Source organism: Pseudorca crassidens, chromosome 15 (genome assembly GCF_039906515.1).
Source record: "Pseudorca crassidens isolate mPseCra1 chromosome 15, mPseCra1.hap1, whole genome shotgun sequence".
Taxonomy (NCBI): Eukaryota; Metazoa; Chordata; class Mammalia; order Artiodactyla; family Delphinidae; genus Pseudorca; species Pseudorca crassidens.
The window spans coordinates 6,493,909-6,517,837 of record NC_090310.1 but is presented as its reverse complement, the minus strand read 5'-3'; the positions used below and the strand labels follow the sequence as shown (position 1 = coordinate 6,517,837).

At 46.8% G+C, this 23,929-nt stretch overlaps 1 protein-coding gene and 1 long non-coding RNA gene across 2 annotated transcripts; one reads left to right on the top strand and one right to left on the bottom strand.

Moving 5' to 3' along the window:
* Positions 1 to 1,398: 1,398 nt before the first annotated feature.
* Positions 1,399 to 7,959, bottom strand: LOC137206693 (uncharacterized). The gene is made up of 2 exons (XR_010934804.1): positions 5,015 to 7,959; positions 1,399 to 3,530 (listed from the first exon to the last, which is right to left on the bottom strand). It is a non-coding gene; the product is annotated as an uncharacterized lncRNA (long non-coding RNA).
* A 5,639-nt stretch (positions 7,960 to 13,598) lies between these two features.
* Positions 13,599 to 23,382, top strand: ZNF3 (zinc finger protein 3). The gene is made up of 6 exons (XM_067705670.1): positions 13,599 to 13,902; positions 15,047 to 15,175; positions 17,901 to 18,037; positions 18,957 to 19,048; positions 19,339 to 19,465; positions 21,179 to 23,382. The coding sequence occupies exons 3-6, from the start codon at positions 17,983 to 17,985 to the stop codon at positions 22,246 to 22,248; spliced, it is 1,344 nt and encodes a 447-aa protein (XP_067561771.1). The 5' UTR covers positions 13,599 to 13,902; positions 15,047 to 15,175; positions 17,901 to 17,982; the 3' UTR covers positions 22,249 to 23,382.
* The last annotated feature ends 547 nt before the right edge of the window (positions 23,383 to 23,929 follow it).

Here is a 23,929-nt window from a genome sequence, read left to right as displayed (position 1 = left end):
CAGCCCTCAAAGGAAGGGGCCTGAGAAATCCTGCAGGGAGAGACGTCTTCTGGCCAAAGGGAAGTTAAGAGTTTCTCTCGTTTTAATCCCCAACGAGTGAAAAACCTCCCCGTCAACTGAGAGGGTTATGGGAAAACCTCACTTCTCTATATATGCCTCACTTCTCTTAGGAAAAGTGAGGTCAGAAACATGTATCTCTTAAATAATAGGCAGCTTCTGAGGACTGTAATGCTTCTCAGCTAGATTGAAGACTCAAAAAAAAAAATTATTCTGGTGTTGAAATTGCTAGTTTGCATTGCTGTTTCAATCATTAGAGAATTCCTTTGTCTTTTTGTTGTTTCAAATGCTTTTGAAACATTGTTCAGATAACTATACAACACATAAAACAGTTGTTATTGTGAAATTTAAAGATGACTTGGAAATTGAATCAGTTGTTTATACATGCTTTGGAAGTAAGCTCAACTGAGCATTTCTTTAAAGTGCATTGTATTTTAAAAAACTACCATCAGGGACTTCCCTGGTGGCGCAGTGGTTAAGAATCCACCTGCGAATGCAGGGGACACGGATTTGATCCCTGATCCAGGAAGATCCCACATGCCGCAGAGCAACTAAGCCCCTGCACCACAACTACTGAGCTGGTGCGCCTCGAGAGCCCGTGCTCTGCAACAAGCGAAGCCACCGCCATGAGAAGCCTGCGCACCACGACGAAGAGTAGCCCCAACTAGAGAAAGCCCGCGCGCAGCAACGAAGACCCAACACAGCCAAAACTATAAATTAAAAAAAAAAACACAAAAAACTACCATTAAAACCTCAGGTTGAAATGATGGTGTTAAAGCAGCTATCCCACTGTTCTTTTTTTCCCTTCCAACAAAACTAAACATACTGTATCACTTTGTTGTTTTGTTAACTTTTCCTTCCACAGACAGAGTGGAGGTGACTGGGCTGGTGGGGAATAGAGCAGAGGGTCTGCTCAGAGAGCCTGCAAAGAAGGCACATATGTGAAAGCTGCTAAGAGAGTACACCTTTATTTTTTAATTTTTTTTGCCACACTAAGCAGCTTGTGGGATCTTAGTTCCCTGACTAGGGATTGAACCCGGGCCCCCGGCAGTGAACGCGCAGAGTCCTAACCACTCGACCACCAGGGAATTCCCGAGAGTACATCTTAAAAGTTCTCATCACAAGAAAAAGTAACTATGGATGGTGGTGGATGTCACATCCCAGTAACTATGGCTTCTCCTTTTCTCCAATTATCCCCTATTTCCAGACCTTTTGTTCAGAAGGGTCAGGTGTGAGTGACGAGGCATTTTTACAAAATTTACAAAGACCCATTACTCTGGCCACCGTGGCACATGTATTTGTTTCCCATCGTTGCTGAAATAAATTACCACAGACTTCGTGGCTTAAAACATCACACATTTATTGTCTTACAGTTCTGGGGGTCAGAGGTCTGAAATAGTTTCCACTGATCTGAAACCAAAGTGTCTGCAGGGCCACATTCCTTCTAGGGGAGAATCCCTTTTGATGTCTTTTCCAGTTTCTAGAACTGCATTCCTTACATTTCTTAGTTCATGGCTTCTTCCTCGTCTTCAAATCCAGTATTTTAGCAGCGTCTTCAAATCTCTCTCTTTGTCCTTCTATTCCCATTATCGTATTGCCCTCTGTTGTAAAATCTGTCTCTACCTCCCTCTTATAAGGACACTTGGGATTACATTTAGTGCCCACTGGGATAATCCAGGATAATCTCCCTATCTGAAGATTCTTAACTTAATCATATCTGCAAAATCCCCTTCACAGGTTCCAAGGATTAGGACCCAGAAATCTTGGGGCCACTGTCTAGCCTGCCACAGCAAGTGTGAGCCACTATAGGGGAGCTGGAGAGAGCAGTGTCCTCAGTCACATGATCTAGAACCACATCAATCCAACAAGAGAATCCTGATGGCTGGGCCAGAATTAAGCTGGAATTCTCTAGGCTCCCTTTTGGCTGGGCTGTACTCAAGAGAGTCTACCAGCCAGGCTGGCCTAGGGTAGCTATTAGGGGAAAGAAAAGAAATGCCATACCAACAAGTGGTCAGGGCAGACTCTTGGATTTTCAAAATAAGTCTAGAAAGCCCCCCATCCCTTTCATCCTGATCATTACCCAAGAGATGGCCAACCAAGAAGGGACAGCCACATTCAGTGACCAGGCTGCCTTACTACAGTGTGTGGACCAGAAGGAAGTGAGGGTAGTAGAGCTGACTTGAAAGAGGTCATTCCAGTGCGTGGTACCCAGATGCTGTGGGTGGTAGGGAGTGTGGAATGTCCATCCAACACCTTGACTATTGGCCCCCGGTGAGTGGCTTTTGTAACAGAAGGTGCATCAATATCAGACTGTAGAGGATCTGCAAAGCCTAAAACATAACACAGTTTCAAGGGCTATAATGATGTGGCCTGAGTCAGCCGACTGGCCTGGAACAGGGACACCAGCATCAAGAGAGCCCATAGCAGGTGTTAAAGGTTCGATAGAGTCAGTTTACCAGGAACAGGAGGGAGCTTCTGGGCGGTGCAGGCTTGATCAACAGCCAGGGAGTCTTAGAGACCAGGTGCCCACTCTGGGCATCCACATGAATGACCCATCTGTCAGATAGGACCAAGGTGTGATTCCATAGTTTACCGCCCCAAGGGTGTGTCTTTAATTCTCCATATCTGTCCTCTTCCAAGTGAACCAAGCAGCCAGGTCATTGGCTAGTAGCCCAAGTCAGTAAAATGTAACAAGGTTCATCAAGGGGAGTGCTGGCCAGACTCAGGATGAGAATGGCCTTGACTTCTGCCCATCGTGACATCCACTTTCGGTTTTACGTAGCTGGCCATGAGGCTGGATGGCAGTGGCCACCCAACGCACCCATCAGGTTTCACCTTGGCTAAGTCATCAGTGGACCAAGGCCGGGCATTTAAGGGAACCTGTGACACATGAGGGCCCCAGAATCAGGACCTTGTTTCAGGTGGTTTCTCCCAAGGTAAGTAGCTGCCACTTTTTCATGTAAAATCCCTCAAGGGCCAGGCTGACTGCGCTTTTAAATATACCATTTCTATTTGACTTAGCGAGGCCTCTTAGGCTCTTCCCATCTTGTTAACTGTCAGGTTCGACTTGACTCATCCGAAAATGGGGTATCAAGCTGGAGAGCTACAAAGCCTCCTGGGTCTGGAGTTCTTCAGTGGCAGAGGTACCTTGTGGCTGTGTCAGCAGGTGGCGCTGTTGCAGCGAGAGGGGCCTCTCTGAGAGCACAGGCAGCAATCCCGTTTTTAAGAAAAGCTGTGATTTCCCTTTCTTGCTTCACAGTCTTTATTGTTTCTGTTGGACCATCGGAGGTGGAAGGAAGGAGGGTTGAGGCGTGATCTCTGTGTTCCACTGTCATCCTCTACATACAGCAGTCCCTGAATGGGAAAATTCCCTCTAACACTTAAGGGACTGGAAAAGTGCAAGCATATAAGCCATCAATTCCTGCTACGTATACAGGTGCAGAAGCATCAGTTGAATTCAGACACCTCTTCCCCTACAGGAACAAGGACCAAGAAATCTAACACATTTGCCAGGGACAACAATAACCACCAGCAGGAGACCCCACTAATCCTCCAGCTGAGCTGCAGGGCAGCGGGGAAAGCTAACCTGCAGGGCATGGTGGAGGCGGCAGAGGGGAAACTGAACCCTCAGGCTTCTCCTTCTTGGGCCTCGCACTCCAGGGTCAGCACCCACGATTCACTGCTGTCCCTTCCCTTGCATGGAGGGTTGGTACCTCCTGGCCTCCTGTAAATGCCCCAGCCCAGGTGGCCCCTTTCTTTCTGCACCCATGCATGTTGTTGCATTTCACCCTGCAGTCCTTAGGACCTTGCCCACCCCTGTGCTGAGCACCCTGACCTGACTACCAGGAGCCAGGTACTGCGGCTGGGTTGTGAGCCCAGCCCAGCAGATACTCAGGCCACTGGCTTAGGCAGCAATGGCATAAGCCAGTGGCCTGAAAGGTGACCTGTCCGGACACCCTTGCCTTGCACAGAGGGGTGATGACCCACAAGGCCACCATGACTGCCCCCTCCAAACCCACATTGATGAAAACAAGTGGCCTTGTTATTGGGCTGGGGCTGCACAGGCCCCCTGGGTCACTTGTGGCAGCCCCCCATGTGGCGGGAAGAGAGGACGAGCTGGCCAGTTTCAGTTCATAGAATCCTATGGTTCCGGCCTCGAGTACGCTCCTGGAACACACAACATGCTAGTCAGCTGTGGGCAGGCCACATCTCCTGGGCACTTCCTACCCCCCACCCCCCGGAACGCCACACACACACACACACACACACACACACACACACACACACCCCACTGAGCTCTTTATCCAGGAAGATAAGCCAAGAGAGGATACACATTCACCCTTCATGCAGGCCTGGAGGTGGCCAGAAGAGTTTAATCTAGAAATAAAGCAGCATTAATTTTCTAATTGATTAAGGCTCTGTGGGGGTAGCTAAGATAAATTTGCCCACATGTCTCTCCCCTGGGAGTTACAATCCAGAAAAAGAGAGTGACTAGTATTCAAATGTTGCAGGGAACTAGAAGACTCTGAGTGGATCCCAACGCAGTGAAGGTCAAAAAATTATCATCTCTTCTAGTCCTCTGGGTCCCTCGTTCTGGGCGTTTTAATCCTTTGCCAAGCGCTCTTGGTTTTACCTCTGTGAAATCTCCCATATACCAACCTCCTACTCCCCGTTTGCGACGACGCCACCCTAAAACCACGCAGCCTGCTGGCCATCCAAGTGCCGAGGAGTCTCTGATCACCTGTAACTCGTCCCAGGCACCCAGGCTGGGCACCTGGTCGGAAGCCCCTTTTTCCTCAACCCTGACCCCTCCACTCTCACCCTGCCTCCTGCTTACCAGGAAATACAGGTTCTTTGGTACAACTTACGTCGACTTCCTGATCTCTAACAATCCTAGAGATTGTTATATACATCTCTCTCCATCTCCTCACCTGTAGTTTCAGAGGATGAATCTTACCTGGAGTTTCATCGGAACATCTTGCGGGAGCCAGTCACGACTCGAGGGCTACAGGCAGGCCTTACTGGAACAAGCAGCGGCCGTGGAGATAAACGGAAGGGCCGCAGTCAAGTGTGGCGGCCCCTGGGAGATGACCTGCCGGGCGCGGGTGCAGGACACCCGCCCTCCACCCACGGGAAGCAGACAGACTCTGGGCTCCAGCCCAGCCATAGCCGTTCATAGCATGTGCCATCCAGGGAATCTGGCTACTTATCCAAAATTGAAAACTTCTTTTGCAAAAAACCCATATGAATTTTTGCCACCGCTGAAAATAACTGACAATTGAGCTGACCTCCCAACAGAGGCCTTCCTGTCCTGTGGCCACCAATGGGACTCACTCCTGGATGTAAAAGCACATTATCTCCCTTCCTCTGGCCTCAGAGAAGCCTTCAGTACGGACAAGAAACGGTGGCTGAGACGCCTAACTAATCCTGGGGTCCTGTGCGCATGCGCATGAGTAAGCGGAGTGGGCTGTAGAGAGGAGAATGGAATCGACCCACAGAGGAGGAAGCTGGGTCAGATCGCTTAGGGAGCGCCTGCTTCCCTTAAAGTTCCTTGAGTTCCCAACTCTGAAAAGGATCCTGCCTTCGGATTCTGCGTGCTGTCCGGGGCCCTTCATCACCCTCCTTCCCCTTCTTTGCACGAGTTACCCTGGAGAGGCTAAATTACACGCGCGATGAAGCACCGGATTGCAGCGCTAACACCTCCCTGAGGCCAGGAACTTCCAGTTACTGAGCAGGAAACGCTTACAGCTGGATGCCCCAGAGCCGCTGTTGCCCTGGGCTGTGCGGTGTAAAGTGGTGATCCAACGGGATTAGCACAGCAGTTCTGACCAAAAGACAGGATTAAGGGGGCTCTCTTATTCCAGGGATGTGAAGAAAAAATGCCATCCCCGTACAGAATCTTAGGACACTGGATGTAAAGGTGAAAGAGAACTATAGAATCATGCATCTGTTTCCAATAACCACTAAAAACTAACTAGAATGCCCCTCTAATTCAGTTTGGGGTCCAGGTGGATCCCCTAAGAATGCTCACACGCACAGAGCTGGAATAGAAGGACATCCAGATGTCCTGTCTGTCCCTCTCCAGAGCTTCAAGCCTGCTCCCTTCCACTGTCCCGGATGCCCGAGTACTTAGACCCTGTATTTTTTTTTTTTTTAAAGAAGCAGCATTTTATTTTTATTTATTTATTTTTAATTTAATTTAATTTTTTTTTCTTTTTGGCCAAGCCACCGGGGCATGCAGGATCTTAGTTCCCTGAGGGATCGAACCTGTGCCCCCTGCAATGGAAGTGTGGAGTCCTAACCACTGGACCACCAGGTAATTCCCTAGACACCTGTCTTGAGTCCTCTTGGGTCCTATATTGAGATGTTGGACAGGAGGGGCCAGGTGATGGGAAGAAACTGGCCTGGTGGTGGTTCCTGAGCACAAGGGTGGAGTGGAAGTCCTTGCTCCCAGGCTGGCCTTGGGGCCTGGCACAGGGTCTTACCCTGAGGGCAGCAGCTTTTGCAGGCCAGCTCTTTCCACAGTGTGTCACTGGATGAAGGCAGCTCTCAGACAAATAGGCTAAAACCTTTTTTCTACATCCTGGGAGCCAGGTTGCCCTGGAGCAGAAAAGATGGGGCAGCTTCCTTGTCAATTGTCCCTCAGGGATGGGACTGCAGCTTGAGCTCAGTCAGCTGAGGAACTTGGTTGAATCTCTCTCAAAGGAGACAAACTACATGAGAAACAACGCTATTCCCAAAGCCACGTTTGGAGTGTGGTGATGGAATCTGGTACTCGGCTCCAGCTGCTACTTCCAGAGCCAAGGTGCCCTTCCCCAGCCTCACCAGTTCTCTGAAGGAAGGCAGCCATCCTAACTAATCTCAGGGAGAGACCTTTTCACCCTAACCCAGTGGTTCTCAGCTGGGGGCGATTCTGTCCTTCAGAGGTTTGGTTTCATAGTTCTATGTTTCATGAGTCCTTATCATATGGGCAATTATACTGTAATTATTCTGTAAAATAAATATTTACATAAAAATACTGAATTACTATAATGTACACCTGAAACTCATATAATATTGTAACTCTACTTCAATTTTTTTTTAAGTGTGAAAAATAATATTTACACAAAAAATGATGTTATATCTGGGATTTGCTTCAAAATAATCAGGAGGAGGACGAGTGGGACTGCAGATGAAACAAGATTGGTACCTACTGATAACTGATCGACTTACCATAATTCTCTGCAAAAAAATTGTATATAAACTGAAATTTAATTAAAGTTTTCCGTGAATATAAGGCTTTAAGTATTTTAAAAAATTTCTCCTGGATTGGGTTATCATGATAAGTAGGACTTTACAATTGATCAAAATAGAAATGTACAATAGGGACTTCCCTGGCGGTCCAGTAGTTAAGAATCCACCTTGCAATGCAGACGACTTGGGTTCTATCCCTGGTTGGGGAACTAAGATCCCACATGCCACAGAGCAACTAAGCCCTTGCGCCCTACAGCCCGAGTGCCACAACTACTGAGCCCCCTTGCTCTGGAGCTTACGCACCTGCTGCAACTAATGACCCTGTGTGTCACAACTAGAGAGAAGCCCGTGCACCGCAACAAAAGATCCTGTATGCCGCAACTAAGACCCGATGCAGCCAAAACTTAAATATTAAAAAAAAAAAGAAATGTATAACAAATCTGATCTATGAGTAACAAAAAGTTATTTTTATTAGAATTTATCTCAGTGAGATGGAGGGAACTGTCTTGTTTTTCTCAATAGATGGGCATTACTTATTACTGGAATGAAATATTATGTCTATTACTACTTTGGGTTTTTTTTTTTTAATAGATCTTTATTTGGGTATAACTGCTTCACAATACTGTGTTAGTTTTTGTTCTACACCAAAGTGAATCAGCCATATGCATACATATGTCCCCATATCCCCTCCCTCTTGAGCCTCCCTCCCATCCTCCCTATCCCACCCTCTAGGTCATCGCAAAGTACGGAGCTGATCGCCCTGCTACTTTTGGTTTTTAATTAATTAATTAATTTAGGCCGTGCCCCGCACAGCTTGTGGGATCTTAGTTCCCCGACCAGGGATGGAACCTGGGCCCCAGCAGTGAAACCGCCGAGTCCTAACCACTGGACCGCCAGGGAATTCCCTACTTAAGTGAGATGAGTGGTGAAAGGAATATAGTTATAACAATGTCAATTTTATCTGCCAAAATCATATTGTGATCTATCACCAGCGATGGCCTTGGCCTCCTCTCATTTTTTTTGGAGGGAAATAATAGGAAATCACTTGAATCACAAAGGACTTATTCACCTACTTGATATTGGCAGCAAGGTTCCCAATGAATCCTTTTGTTTGGTACCCCAGAAGTTTTGGGGTACCAAGAAAAAGAATAAAATACCTAAGAATAAACCTACCTAAGGAGGCAAAAGACTTGTATTCAGAAAACTATAAAACATTGATGAAAGAAATCAAAGATGACATAAACGGATGGAGAAATACACCATGTTCTTGGATTGGAAGAATCAATATTGTGAAAATGACTATACTACCCAAAGCAATCTACAGATTCAATGCAATCCCTATCAAACTACCAATGGCATTCTTCACAGAATTAGAACAAAATATTTAACAATTTGTATAGAAACACAAAAGACCCCAAATAGCCAAAGCAATCCTGAGAAAGAAAAACAGAGCTGGGGGACTCAGGCTCCCCGACTTCAAACTATACTACAAAGCTACAGTAATCAAGACAGTATGGTACTGGCACAAAAACAGAAATATAGACCAATGGTACAAGATAGAAAGCCCAGAGGTAAACCCACACACATATGGTCACCTAATTTATGACAAAGGCAAGAACATACAATGGAGAAAAGACAGCCTCTTCAATAAGTGGTGCTGGGAAAACTGGACAGCTATATGTAAAAGAATGAAATTAGAACACTACCTAACACCATACACAAAAAATAAATTCCAAATGAATTAAAGACCTAAATGTAAGGCCAGACACTATAAAACTCTTAGAGGAAAACATAGGAAAAATGCTCTTTGACATAAACCACAGCAAGATCTTTTTTGACCCACCTCCTAGAGTAATGAAAATAAAAACAAACAAATGGGACCTAATGAAACTTAAAAACTTTTGCACAGCAAAGGAAACCATAAACAAGATGAAAAGACAACCCTCAGAATGGGAGAAAATATTTGCCAATGAAGCAAAGGACAAAGGATTAATCTCCAAAATATACAGACAGCTCATGGAACTCAATATCAAAAAAACAAACAACCCGATTAAAAAATGGGTGGAAGACCTAAATAGACATTTCACCAAGGAAGACATACAGATGGCCAAGAGGCATATGAAAAGATGCTCAACATCACTAGTTATTAGAGAAATGCAAATCAAAACTACAGTGAGGTATCACCTCACACCGGTCAGAATGGCCATCATCAAAAATCTACAAACAATATATGCTGGAGAGGGTGTGGAGAAAAGGGAACCCTTTCGCACTGTTGGTGGGAATGTAAATTGATACAGCCACTATGGAGAACAGTATGGAGGTTCCTTAAAAAACTAAAAATAGAACTACCGTATGAACCAGCAATCCCCCTACTGGGCATATACCCTGAGAAAACCATAATTCAAAAGCACACATGTACCCCAATGTTCATTGCAGCACTATTTACAATAGCCAGGACATGGAAGCAACCTAAATGTCCAAGTACAAATGAATGGATAAAGAAGATGTGGTACATATATACAATGGAATATTACTCAGCCATAAAAAGGAACGAAATTGGGTCATTTGTAGAGATGTGGATGGACTTAGAGTCTGTCATACAGAGTGAAGTAAGCCAGAAAAAGAAAAACAAGTATCACATATTAACGCATATATATGGAATCTAGAAAAATGGTACAGGTGAACCTATGTGTAGGGCAGGAATACAGACACAGACGTAGAGAATGGGTGTGTGGACACAGTGGGGGAAGGAGAGGGTGGGATAAATTGGGAGATTAGGATTGACATATATACACTACCATGTGTAAAATAGCTAGTGGGAAACTGCTGTATAGCACAGGGGGCTCAGCTTGGTGCTCTGTGACCACCTAGATGGGTGGGATGGGTGGGGGGGTAGGAGGGAGGGGATGTAGGTATACATATAGCTGATTCACTTCATTGTACAGCAGAAACTAACTCAACATTGTAAAGCAATTTTATTCCAATAATAAAATATATATATATTGGCCGCAAGATTCCCAAAGAATCCTTTTGTTTGGTACCCCAGAAGTTTTGACACCCTGAAGGCAATGCACCATTGCAAGATTTGGGGGCGAGAAGCCTATCTTCTGCCAGGTGGGGAAGGTGACCGAGAAAGAGGGTGCTCTGGCCACTGGGATGCTTTCCAGGAGAGCAGTTTTAAACGTGAACAGATAGAAAATGAGGATCTGGGGCAAACATGGCACTGAAAGCTGTGGGAACTGTGCAGGGCCGAGGTCTGCAGCCTGTGCACCGTCTCTGTCGCCGTGGCACACTGGCCCGGCTCTGCTGTCGGGTCGTAAATTCACAAACATGAATGGGTAACAACAGAAAACGATGTGGGAACCGAGGGAATCAAATTTTGCACAGGAAGCTTTGGGAGATGTTGTTTACTGTAGTCTGCCTGAAGTTGGGACAAAATTGAACAAACGAGGAATTTGGTGCTTTGGAAAGTGTGAAAGCTGCTAGAGAACTCCACTCTCCTCTATCAGGAGATGTAACAGAAATGAATGAAGCTCTAGCAGAAAATCCAGGACTTGTCAACAAATCTTGTTATGAAGATGGTTGGCTGATCAAGATGACATTCAGTAACCCTTCAGAACTAGATGACCTAATGAGTGAAGAAGCATATGAGAAATACATGAAATCTATTGAGGAGTGAAAATGGAACCCCTAAATAAGCTAGTTTGAAACAACTTAAAAAAAAAAAAGAAAGAAGGATCTGGGAATTGATTCTTTCAGAACTGGCTGTGTCCTCACACTCTTTGGGAAGATTTGTGTGTTCTCCACCCTCCCCCTTCCCTATGCCCCCTCCCCCAGGTCCTCATATCCTTGTCTGAAAACGGCTACAGTCTGACATGAGACCCACATACAGCCACCAGTACCCTTCCTTCTATGGACCTCTGATAAGGCTTATTATTTTTAAAATGAAATCAATACTTTTACTGCTTCATCAAGGACATTCTTAAATGAAACTGGATTTTTAAAAAAACTATGAATGCATGGCAATGAAGAATATAATAGTTCAGTTTTGTGCCATTACCTGAAATTTATGCTTAGGCATTAGCAGTTTCACCCACCATTACTTTTGTAGCATCACTGCAAAGTCAACACAGTGAAAAAGACAAAAAAATCTATCTTATGAAAACAGTTTTGACCTCCCAGACCACCTGGTCGCAGGGACCCACACAGGTCCACAGAACATACTTTGAAAACTGCTCAAAATTAGATACTTCAAAGATAAGATAATGTTACAAATAATATCATACCGGAAGATTCGAGGTTTTAGATGAAACAGATAAATTCATAGAAGAAATTAACCTACCAAATCTGATTCAAGAGGAAATAGAGATATGAACAATTCTAAGCCAAATTCTAGGCTTCAGAGATAAATTCTTGTGTAAGTCTCTTCTGCGATACAGGACAAGATAGATACAATTTTGTTCTAATCTGTTTGCAAAGCCACAGTTGCAGCTTACTTTAGGACAAATGGACTGTTTCATCACTTTAATATTTATTTATTCATTTGGCTGTGCTGGGTCTTAGTTGTGGCATGTGGGATCTAGTTCCCTGACCAGGGATGGAACTCGGGCCCCCTGCATTGGGAGGGCAGAGCCTTAGCCACCGGACCACCAGGGAAGTCCCATGGCATCACTTCTTAATGGTCATTTCGTTGGCCCCAGGTGATAGGAAGGGGCAGGGCGGGGGCGAGTGGGGGCCCCGGGCTCCAGCCAGGTCAGGAACACACTACTCAGAGCCCATCAAGCCTCAGTGGCTGTGCTTACCAAGGCTTACATTTTTTACTCTATTTTCTTTCCTTGCTTTTAGATTAAAGCTATATGGAAGTTTGTTTTCTTCCCCACCTTGATGGACTGCCTTGGGTATCCCCTCCGTGACTCATGGCACTTCTAGGTCCACAGACTCAAGAAAAGCATTAATAGCAGGGCTTTTGAGAACTTGCTGGGAATTAAACCAGGCGGCTGCAAACTGACTTCTAGGCCCCAGAGTAATAGAGTTGATCGGATTGACGGTGCTGGGAATCTAAGAGCTGTTTCCTGAAGACTGTCATTAGGTGAACGTTTACAAAACATACAATCCCACTTTGAGGAGCATCACTCTGCTCCACCCTTCCCTCCTCTCCTTGCCACTGCCTCCTCCTACATCTCTGTTCTTGTCCTGGAGAGAGGAGTGGAAGAATAAGGTATTGAGAAGAGGAAAAGAAAAAAATGCCTTTGTGAGGGGGGGAACTGAGACTACTGAATGGCTTGGCTATTCCAAGTATGTGCTCAGATTCTCACTGGGGTCTGGAAGGACTGGAGATGGGTCATACACCTGCACCTCTCAGGCCACCCTCAAGTTTTGTTACCTGTGAATTGTTCTCATACCTCGGGAACTTTGCCCTGGCTGCTGCCTGTGCAGATAACACTCTCTCTTCCCCTCAGCAGCCTGTATCACTGCTGGAAAGTCTTCTCACCTCTGGACAGGATCCTGCTCTTCATCACCTTTTCTTAGCACTTACCGTATTTTCTTGGAATTGATTAGATTACTGTCCTTAGAGTGAAGTCCCAGGAGAGTAAGGTCTGTTACGTTGCAGAGCTGAATGGGTGCACTATAAATATTGGAGGCAGTAAAAATTGAGATCAACTGCGAGGCAGGACCATAAGGGAAATCAGGAGATCACAAGAGTTCATTTTGTATATCATCTGAAAGACTTGATTCTCTCACTACCAGGATTCCTCCTGTGAGGGCATAAAAGTGAGTGAAACTGAGCGAGCCACGTAGCCTCGCTCCTCATTCCCCCAAGCATTTCACGTGTTTCACACCTTCTTCACAGTGATGGGGCTTCACCAGTTTTCTACGATCTGGATGGATCTACATCGGTAACTTCCCCAAGTCTTTTCTACTTGCTTGCCTTGTACAGGTTTTGTGCTCATGTGAACTCTCTGATGGGCCGGAATGTTTTCTTCAGATTTTAGTAGTTTAAAGGAGGCATTTTTACATGAAACAAACACAAAACTTGGTTTGTTTGGAAGCATAAACTTGGTTTATTTGGAAACTTCAAGTAAGGGTGAATGTTCTATATTGAATCCTTCCAGCGTCCTCCTGTTTGCTGCGTGTCGTCTTGGGACTCAGATCCCTCGGACACGGTGAGCAAGGCTCAGCCTTCGGCGGCCCCGCGGAAGACCACGTGGGATCGCAGCCAGGTCCCACTCAGCCCCCTGCGCCCCGCCTTCCGCGCCCCGGCCAAGCATGCGCCCTGAGGACCAGGTGCGCGGCGCCCCACCCGGCCTGGCCAGCAGGAGTCGCAGCTGGCGGTGCGGCAGGCCTGGAATGGCGCGTCGGTGCTGGGGCCCTGCGCCCAATCAGCAAACCACCGAGAGGCGAAGACCTTCCATTTTCCTAGAAGGAACAAGTGGATGTTGGGGGACCGGGGGAGGTGGTGGTGGTGGTGGTGGTGGTGAATAGGACCGACCCGGAAGCGAAACGGAGGGAACTTCCGTTCTTTGTTCTGTCCCCGGTGTGTGGGTCTGTGACAGGGTCCGACGGGGCCTGGTCGGTGTCCGGCCCCCCAAATCTCCCGTCCCTGCCCCCAGGGTGAGTCCGGCCGCCCCCGGGGCTCGCGGTGGGACGGAGGCAGTGGTCGCCGGGGAAGGGGTGGTGTCCGTGCCGCTGCGGCCCGCGGGGTCCCCAGGCCCTCCCGGAGCAGGGTGCCGGGAGGCTCTGGTCCTGACTCCGCTTCCCCAGGGACCCCGCCCCCCAGCGGGCCCTGCGTCGCGGGAGGAAAGGGGCTGCGGTTATGGTTCTGTGACAGCGCCCAACTCGAGTACTTTAAAGTTCTGGTACGGCTGGATAGGCGTTCCTCTCTTTAAAACAGCTGATGACAACGACCCTAACTTGGTCTTTCCTCGAGACGCTTTCATTTGATGTTAACACAGTTAACAGTTATCCGCGCCCGCGGCACGAGAGAGGGTCGATTTTTTACTGGGCTGGGTCTGAGGACCAGAGAATGAGTTCAACGAAGTGTGCGCAGTTAAAACTCTTCAGATTCCAGAAATAATCCCCTTGGCGCCCAGTAAATCGAGTCTTTTTCGTAGAGTGGTACAACTGTGTCCCATTTCCAGTTGTAATAGATCCCTGATTTGATTCGCTTTTCAAGTGGGACTGAACACCGACCGGTGTTTCCATTCTGAAGGGCATGTGTAAACTCCAGGAGAGGATAAGCAGGATGCTGAACCTGAAGTCTGTGGGATAATTAGAGGAACTGAAGGTATTTACCCCCAAGAAGAGAAGTTTGTGGAGTGGGCATCATTTGGTTTCAGGTGTTTGGTGGAGAATTTTGTGGAAGGAGAAGATTCTATCATTGAAGGTCCATAGGGCACTAAGCCTCTTGAGAGGTGAAGGTCCAAGGGGCAGGTTTTTAGTTTACCATCCGAAGACCTCTCTAATGGCTAAGCTGTGCAGCAATGGGACAGACTCCCTGCTGAAGCAGCTGAGAGTGTCTAGCAAGTTAGCTGCCAGAACCTTAGGAACTTGAGAAGGTGTTTCTTGCCCTGGGTGGGAGGTTGACCTGGAGAACCTTGACTTCTGTTTCAGCTCTAAGGGTTCAACACAAATACCAGTTGTGGTCTTAATCAGTATTTATTAGCGTATGTCCCCTCTCTTTTCCTCTTATCTCTAAATATCTAGATTAGAAGTGAAGTTTACATAAACATTTAAAATGCCTTTTTTTTTTCCTTAGTCCTACAGCATTGGCATCAACTAAAGTCAGAATTCCCAAGAACTTGAACAGAGGCTGCCAAGTTCCCAGTAACTGCTACTCTGGCCGTTTAGAGACCAACTCCAGAGAAGGAAGGAAAGAATCCAGGAGGTAAAGCTTTCCATGACTTGTTCTCACTGCCAGGTCATCTTTCCCAGTCCCCAGGTGCACTCCAGAGAGTGGGGTTGGCAGTGGAGCAGGGGAAGGGCCCTGCCAGGACCTGAAGCTCTGGGGCACAATGGAGGTTTTTCTTTCTATGAGAAACATTGTTTACTGATCCAGACACCGGGGACTTGTTCTCAACAATATCCGTTTGAGTTCCAACTTTGGTTAACCCAGCTGGGAGGAGGGAGTGTTGCTTTCTTCTCCGGAGTCAGAGCCTCTTACTTTCCCTTCTTTTCTAAAGGAGAGTTTAGACTGCGAGCGGATTTGTTGGGGGTGCCTGCTTATAACCAATCCTGGAGATTGTAAAGTTCGTTGACAGAAAAAGATGGCTGGCTCTGAGAAAGGGTTGAAGGGCCCCAGCCAAGAGGGTGATGGTGGCAAGAGGGTGTGTCACCTTGATTGTCAGTGGGTCTGGCTTATGCCTGATTCATTGCTTTTCACTGTGTAATGGCACTGGTGATGGGCCTTCTACATCCCCTTGCTGCCCAAAGACTAGAGTTCTCTGAACTCTGGGTGACTTAGGGCCCCTCCCCTTTTTATGCCTTAATGTGAATACAATAGTCTGTAATGATGAAGCAAATACCTTTTGCATTGCTGATTTTCTAACTCCTTCCAGTAGTGCTTTGCACTGTTAATTGGCACTCACCAAATGTTTGTTACACGAGCAAATGAACAAAGAGGGAGGCAGACAAAATCCAGGGGTTTTCCCTGTTCTTGCCTCAGTGTAAAGATGTGCTAGCAGCTGCGGCACCCATTCTCCATCTGTTGATTCTTGCCACAGCGTTCAGTTGTGAAAAACAAACTTGTATTTGAGATCCAAACCTTAGTCTAGGTACTAATGTTACATCTTATTCCCTGGAGCCACAGAGAACAGCAACTGGGGAGTGGGGACCTTAGTAGGGACAAAAATGGAGTAATAAATAATCTTATGCTTTTTAAAAAGCATTGGTTCTTGCTTCAGGGACTTACATTCTGATCCAAGGAAATCTCTTATGAGAGAAGGGAGATAAAAAAGAAGGTTGGCTGCTACCTTCTTGGGGAGAGGAAACACAGCAACTGGGACTAGTCTCTCAGAACCTGGCGAATATATACACCCACCCCTGTGATGAGACGACACAAGGACCACAAAAAGGGACTAAATCCTTCAATAACATCCCACCTTTGACTGAGACTGGAAGCAGAAAACTTATCTTTTTTGTTCGTTTGTTTTTTTGGCCGCACCACACAGCTTGTGGGGTATCAGTTCCCTGACCAAGGATTGAACCCAGGCCACAGCAGTGAAACCGTCGAATCCTAACCACTAGATTGCCAGGGAGTTCCTGAATTTATCTTAATTTAATAGATCTGAGCTATTTGCCCTGGTTCTGTGGGACAGGTATTGTTTCCTCAGGGTTTTTAAATTAAGACAGAACTTATGGAAACTCCCCCATGGTCTCTCTTATTTGGGTGCTTTTTCATGGCCCCTCTTCCTCTAAGGATAGCATCTACATTTAATATAACAGCTAGAAACTTACCACAGTAAATTTCTTTTTCTTCTACTAATTCTAACATTTATGAGGGTTTTTAAAAAAAATCTGTATAGGGCTTCCCTGGTGGCGCAGTGGTTAAGAACCCGCCTGCCAATTCAGGGGACATGGGTTCGAGCCCTGGTCCGGGAAGATCCCACATGCTGTGGAGCAACTAAGCCCGTGCGCCACAACTACTGAGCCTGCACTCTAGGGTCTGCGAGCCACAACTGCTGAGCCCGCGCACCACAACTACTGAAGCCCGTGCGCCTACAGCCCATGCTCCGCAATAAGAGAAGCCGCCGCAATGAGAAGCCCGTACACCGCAATGAAGAGTAGCCCCTGTGCGCTCAACTAGAGAAAAGCCCGCGTGCAGCAACAAAGACCCAGTGCAGCCAAAAATAAAATAAAAAATCTGTATACATTAGCATTATCCATTATTCCAAGTATTCTTAAAAGTTGATATGATAACTTACATTTTGCAGTCTGTGTGTAACACTCTTTTTCACTTTAATATTTTTCATTTGTGTAGTTGCTTCATATTTCATTCTGCTAATGGCATCATTTGGCACCCATGTTCCCCATTTTTTGTTGTGAGAAATATCACTCAGTGTTGGGGGGGAGCCTAAAGTGGGATGTGGCCCAGGAACTTTGGCCTTTGACCTAAAAGACTAATCCCAGTTGCTACATTTCCTCTTTGCTGTTCTGGTACTAACTGAAATGCTAGTTCCCCTGTCTGTATTCAAGAGGGTTTTTAAAAATTATCTTTGGGACTTGCTTGGTGGCGCAGTGGTTAGGAATCCGCCTGCCAATGCAGGGGACATGGGTTCGAGCCCTGGTCCAGGAAGATCCCACATGCTGCAGAGCAACTAAGCCCGTGGACCACAACTACTGAGCCTGCGCTCTAGAGCCCGCTGAGCCACAACTACTGAGCCCACGTGCTGCAACTACTTAAGCCCGCACACCTAGAGCCCGTGCTCCACAATAAGAGAAGCCACCTCAATGAGAAGCCCGCACACATCAACAAAGAGTAGCCCCGCTTGCCACAACCAGAGAAAGCCCACGCGCAGCAACGAAGACCCAATGCAGCCAAAACTAAATAAAATTTAAAATATGTATATATATATATATAATTATCTTTGAACCTTGAACTTTTCCTTCTACAGTGCTTCCTCATTCTCATTCAAAACCTGCTTCTTGCTGACTCTGCAAATAGGAGACCAGAGATCCGAGCTTCAAGCCCGACCCATGGAAACTCAGGCTGATCGAGTATCTCAGGAACCTCAGGCCCTGCTTGAGAGTGGTAAGGAATCAGGGTTCCCTCGTCTTTTTATTCAGCCATTCAGCAATCACCTGTTGAAATCCCTCATTCACCAAGTGCTGGGCTAACTTCTGGAATCCAGACTGGATAGGACATAGTCCTTGCCTTTCACTAGCTCCCCGCCTAGTGGGGAAAGGCGGAATGAAGCCATTAGTTAAGTATAGCTTGGAACTTCCTTGGTGGCGCAGTGGATAAGACTCCATGCTCCCAATGCAGGGGGCCCGGGTCGATCCTTGGTCAGGGAACTAGAGTCCGCATGCCACAGCTAAGAAGTCCGCATGCCACAACTAAAGATCCCGCATGCCGCAACAAAGACCTGGCGGAGCCAAAATAAATAATAAAAAAAAAAGAATTACAGGAAAAGATGTACGATCAAGCACAGATAACAGGAAACATTTGTAGTGTGTAGATTTGATCTGGGGATAGAGAAAAAGAGAACAGTTGTGGGCATTGTGTCTTCAGTCAGGGCTGAGATGAAGCCCATTTTCCTCTGGTCAAGAATTTTGTCCAGGAGTTTGAGATGTGGAGAATGATGGAAGGGACATGAACAGGATAGCTGTGTTCTGGCCAGGCTTGGGAGGATGGACGAGAATACACGAATCACTAACAGTAGTTCTGGGCAGATGTCATGGAGAGTAGAGTGACTGGAAAGAAAGAAAAGGACCTGGGGCAGACCAGAGAGCCTGGGTCACCAGGGCTTTGGGCGTCTTTCCTCAGGCAGGAAGGCCCATGCTGAGCGTGCTGGCCGTAAGTGTAAGCACCTCCTGTAGCTGCAGAAGGAGTGAACTTAGAAATGTAAGAGGGGGTGGGTCCTTGGTTGTCCCAGGACCTGTGAGTTCTCTGTAGGTCGAGAGGCTCGAGTGCAGATCGACTGACTCATGGACCCTTTAATTGTCCTCAGCTCTTCCTTCCTCAAAAGTTCCTGCATTTTCCGACAAGGACAGTCTGGGGGATGAGATGTTGGCAGCTGCACTGCTAAAGGCCAAGGCCCAGGTACGCTGTGCTTTTCTTTATCCTTCTTTCCCTTCCCATTTTGCAGAAGTTTTTTGTGTAGCAACATCCCATTCAGTGCCCTGAACCTACAATTCCCTCTGTCAGGACTGTGGGCGTTTCCTGCTACACAGTGGAACTTCGCTTTATCTCAGACTCTCTTCTCTTCTCCTCCACTCTGACCTCCTCTCCCACTTCCCAATATGCGTTATTCAGCCCCATCCCGATTAGCTTTTGGCTCTGCCAGTCCCATCCTGCAGCCTGAAATTGCACGGGAGAACATGTTGTTTCAGGAGTTGGTGACCTTTGAGGACGTGGCTGTGTATTTCATCCGGAAGGAGTGGAAGCGTTTGGAGCCTGCTCAGAGGGACCTCTATAGGGATGTGATGCTGGAGAATTACGGGAACGTGTTCTCCCTGGGTAAGGAGTGATGCTTCCTCAGTAAAACTCCCTTGGCATTTCTCTGCCTCCTTGTTTGCTAGTAATAGTTGAGTCACTGAAAATCATTAGCTAAGGACTGACTGAGTCTCAGAAAATTCTAACAATAGTAGCAACTCCCATTTGTACAGTAATTTGCAGTTCATAAAGAGTGTTCATAGATACTCTCTCATTTAATCCTCACAGTGATGCAGCTGTTGAGGTCGCTGGAATTAGCCTCATTTATAGGCGAGGAAAGAGAGCTCAGAGATCTTATGCTTTGCATACGGTCATATTGCTAGTGACTGGCAGGACTTGAGCCCTGGCCTTTTCATTCTATACTTCTTTTTAAATCTGGCACTTTTTTCCATGTTATTCTTAGGACTTAACATTAACATATAACCCAGAGATTTTCCCAAAAGATTACATATTGGGATCCCTAAACATGTGAGGTACTGCTCAGTGCCCAAGTGAACATTCTGGAACTCTGTCTAGCTCCTCCCCTTCTCTGTCGGACTTCCTTTAGGGATCTGTTGATTTGTGGATGGACCTAGTGTAACTGCTGCTCTTGTAGAAATTTCAACTTGCATTAGGGAGCAGTTAGCTTCTTAACCTGTTGTCTGTGGACTCTTCATTCCTTTACCCTCGCCTGCTTTCAGTGAGGACATTCTCCTGGGCAAGACCAGGGGGTCTTCCTGACTCCCATTTGAGAACTCCCCATGCATTTCCTCTCTGTCCCCTGCAGATCCTGGGTCTGGGATTGAGCTCTGGGGCCATTTGGTATGAACAGGATAAACCTTGTCCCATGTCTTTCCCTGTGAGCAGGATTCCCATTTCTGAATTTTGACATGATCTCTGGGCTGCAGTGAGAGGAAGAGCCAAGGGTCCTGGGTTTGAAGGGCACTGAGCAGAGAGGTCCTGAGAGGTACCTGTTCAGGTGAGGGAGATAACAGCTCTTTCTGTCCCTAACACTCACTGCCCTGCCTTCATTCTTACAATGTTGACAGACTAAAAATGCTAACAGTCTGGACCCTTTACCCTTGTCCTCTGTGCCTGAAGTTCCCTTCGAAACCCCAGAGCAGTGAAAATAGCGAAGGCAAACCTGGAAACTGTTGACATAGCCTCACATCGTAGCACAGCTTTCTAGGCCTGGGGCCCAGAGATGGACTGACCTCTGTCTCAGGCCTGTTTCCATGGACTTGGCATATAGGTGCCACGACTACAGACCCGAGTGTCCTTTTCTCCTGGGGCTACAGGGCTTCACCCTTGTCGCTTTGTATTCATCACCTTCCCACTTTTCTTCACACCGTCTGTGGTTAGTTTCTTGTACCTGCTCCCCACTTCATCCTCTAACTGTTCTGCAGTCACCATCTCCCAGGTTATCTTCAGTCTCTGACCTCTAGGACTTTGTCACTTCATTAAACCGTATGTCCTGTCTCTTCTGTTTTTGGTTCCCTGCCTCTGCCTGATCCAACTTTCTCTATACTTCCACCTCCACCTCTTTTCTCGATTTTCCTTCCTGCCTTTCTCCTTCCCTGTTTCCTTGGCCCGGTTCTCTTATTCTGCCTTAGCTACGTACAGCCTGGGTAGGCCTCTTTGCACACAGATAAGAGTCATGTGCTTTTAGCCTGTGAACATTATGTGATTATACTGTCTCTGGTTTTGATTCTTCTTCCCACAAAGAACAAGTGACATTTGTGTTTTGCATTGTGCCAGATGGTGAGACCAGAACTGAACATGATCCAGAAATTTCTGAAGATACAGGATCACACGGGGTGCTATTGGGAAGATTCCAAAAGGATATTTCTCAGGGTCTTAAGTTTGAAGAAGCCTATGAACAAGAAGTCAGTCTGAAGAGGCAGCTGGGGAGCTCCTCTGGAGAGAGACTGAATAGGAAGATACAGGATTTTGGTCAAGTGACAGTTGAGGAAAAGCGAACCCCCGTGGGAGGGAGAAGTGAGAAATACAGCGATCTGGGGAACAGCTTCACTGTGAGTTCCAACCTTATTTCCCAGCAGAGACTTCCTGTGGGGGACAGACCCCATAAGTGTGATGAATGTAGCAAGAGCTTTAATCGAACTTCAGACCTTATTCAGCATCAGAGAATCCACACCGGGGAGAAACCCTATGAATGTAGTGAGTGTGGGAAGGCCTTCAGCCAGAGCTCACATCTTATTCAGCATCAGAGGATCCACACTGGGGAGAAACCTTATGAATGTAACGACTGTGGGAAGACCTTCAGTTGCAGCTCTGCTCTTATTCTCCACCGGAGGATCCACACTGGAGAGAAACCCTATGAATGTAATGAGTGTGGGAAAACCTTTAGCTGGAGCTCCACCCTCACTCACCACCAGAGAATCCACACTGGAGAGAAACCCTATGCTTGTAACGAGTGTGGGAAGGCCTTCAGCAGGAGCTCCACCCTTATTCATCACCAGAGAATCCACACTGGAGAGAAGCCCTATGAATGTAACGAGTGTGGGAAGGCCTTCAGCCAGAGCTCACACCTCTATCAGCACCAGAGGATCCACACTGGAGAGAAGCCCTATGAATGTATGGAATGTGGAGGGAAGTTTACCTATAGCTCAGGCCTTATTCAGCATCAAAGAATCCACACAGGGGAGAATCCCTATGAATGTAGTGAGTGTGGGAAAGCCTTTAGGTACAGCTCAGCTCTTGTTCGCCACCAGAGAATTCACACTGGAGAGAAGCCTTTGAATGTAATGGGAGTGAGCAAAAGTTCTCTCCGAGTTACTGCTGAATTAAATATCAGAGAGTCTACGTGAAAGAGAGCCACACGCCTGTTTTCCTCACTTCCTCTAAGTTTCAAGAGCTCCTGCCTTACTATATAAGTATGAACAATTTGGGACGTGTCCCTTCCGACTCCATCCTTTCGCCTTAGAGAATGGGGCATATTGGGCAAATCATCCTGGCACAGTGGTTAGCAACCTAGTCAGTTTTCCCAGGAATGACACCAGCCTTGAAAAATTAGGGTGCAAGCAGCAGATTAAGTGCTGGGAGTAGAGGGAAGCTCTGGGACCAGTCTCCTTCCATTTGGGAAGGGAGTTTGCACTAGACCATTTTCTCACACCATTTCCAAGGTGGGGATGGAAGCACAATAGGAATAAAATTCCAAGGATTCCTCTAATTGGAATCAGCGTAGACAGCACAGAAGAAAGTGGAAAGAATGTTCTTGGTCATGTTTGCTAGAAAGGGGAAATGGAGGCTGTATTTCAAAGCCACTGCTTCTAATCCAGCTTTAAATTTGGATAAGGAATGTGCTATTTTGACTTCATTAATTATGGGAATCTGGTGCTGAGGGATTTGTTATTTTGTTGGGCATGGGGGAAGATTCCAAGAGAGGTTTTCTATAGTGACTGTATATCCTTCAGGGCTCTTAGAGCAGCAAGACCAAGTTTCCAAGAGCAGTCTGACGATATGGGTGGAGAACTCACTCTTCCCTTTTGTGACAGTGAGTCTAACATGAGGGAAAGGATCAAAAGCATTTAGCACTGGCCTCTGTCTCGTTCCCTCCCCTCTCCTCTCCCTTTTCCTCCTGCCACTCCTGTGATGGAAAGTGATTTAATCTAAACCCCTAACAACTAAGGACACTTTTAGGATCTCGCTCAGCCAGCTTGCCCTGCCCTCTTATACCGATGACCTCTGACATCTGGCCCCAGCAGCCCGACCTCTCCCGACCCCACCTCTGACTTCAACAGCCAAGTGTGAATGCAGAGAGCACAGCCCAGAGGAGGGAGCTCGGGTCTGAGCCTGGCATCAGGGCTCCTTGCTGGCTTAGGATGGAGCTCTCCGAGTTTTCCCAGCGGAAGGGATGACCTTTCATTATATTTTCCAAATCCTGCTCATCCTGTAGCATAAATCAAATGCACTATTAAACAGAATAGTTTTTCAGAAGGACAGATGGAGTGTGTTTTTGTGCAGGGGCCAAATTTATTTCGGTTTAAACAAGAAACATTAGTGACTGTAAATGGAATCTTTACAGACAGCTGTTTGTCTTCTAGTCTCAAACCTGTGACCTCTCTCCCTTGACTCTGTCCTTTTCTCTACACACTGCCACAGACTATCTCATTTACACAGCCGCTTACACATTCGTACCCACCTTTAGGATTTCATGTGCTGCATGGCATTCTGTGTTGCACGATACTTAACACCAGCAACCAAAACTAGAAAGGTGTTTCTGAGTATGGGGTTCTTGACAAGAGCATACTTGGATGTTGGGTAACAGTAGGCATATTGAGGGAATTCCCTAGTGGCCCAGTGGTTGGGACTCGGTGCTCTTATTGCCAGGGCCCTGGGTTCCATCCCTGGTCGGGGAGCTAAGATCCCACAAGCGGCATGGCTTGGCCAAAAATCGCCCCCCCCAAAAAAAAAAAAAACCCAATAGGCATATTGAGATTTCTTGGTTTCGCTCTTGGTAGAAGGCTACAGTCATGGAGAAGGCTGAGA

Coding starts and splice junctions, on each gene's coding strand:
- ZNF3 (XM_067705670.1), top strand. CDS start 17,983: ATGGAAACTCAGGCTGATCGAGTATCTCAGGAACCTCAGGCCCTGCTT. Junction 18,038..18,956: donor TCAGGCCCTGCTTGAGAGTG/GTAAGGAATCAG, acceptor AATTGTCCTCAG/CTCTTCCTTCCTCAAAAGTT. Junction 19,466..21,178: donor CGGGAACGTGTTCTCCCTGG/GTAAGGAGTGAT, acceptor GCATTGTGCCAG/ATGGTGAGACCAGAACTGAA.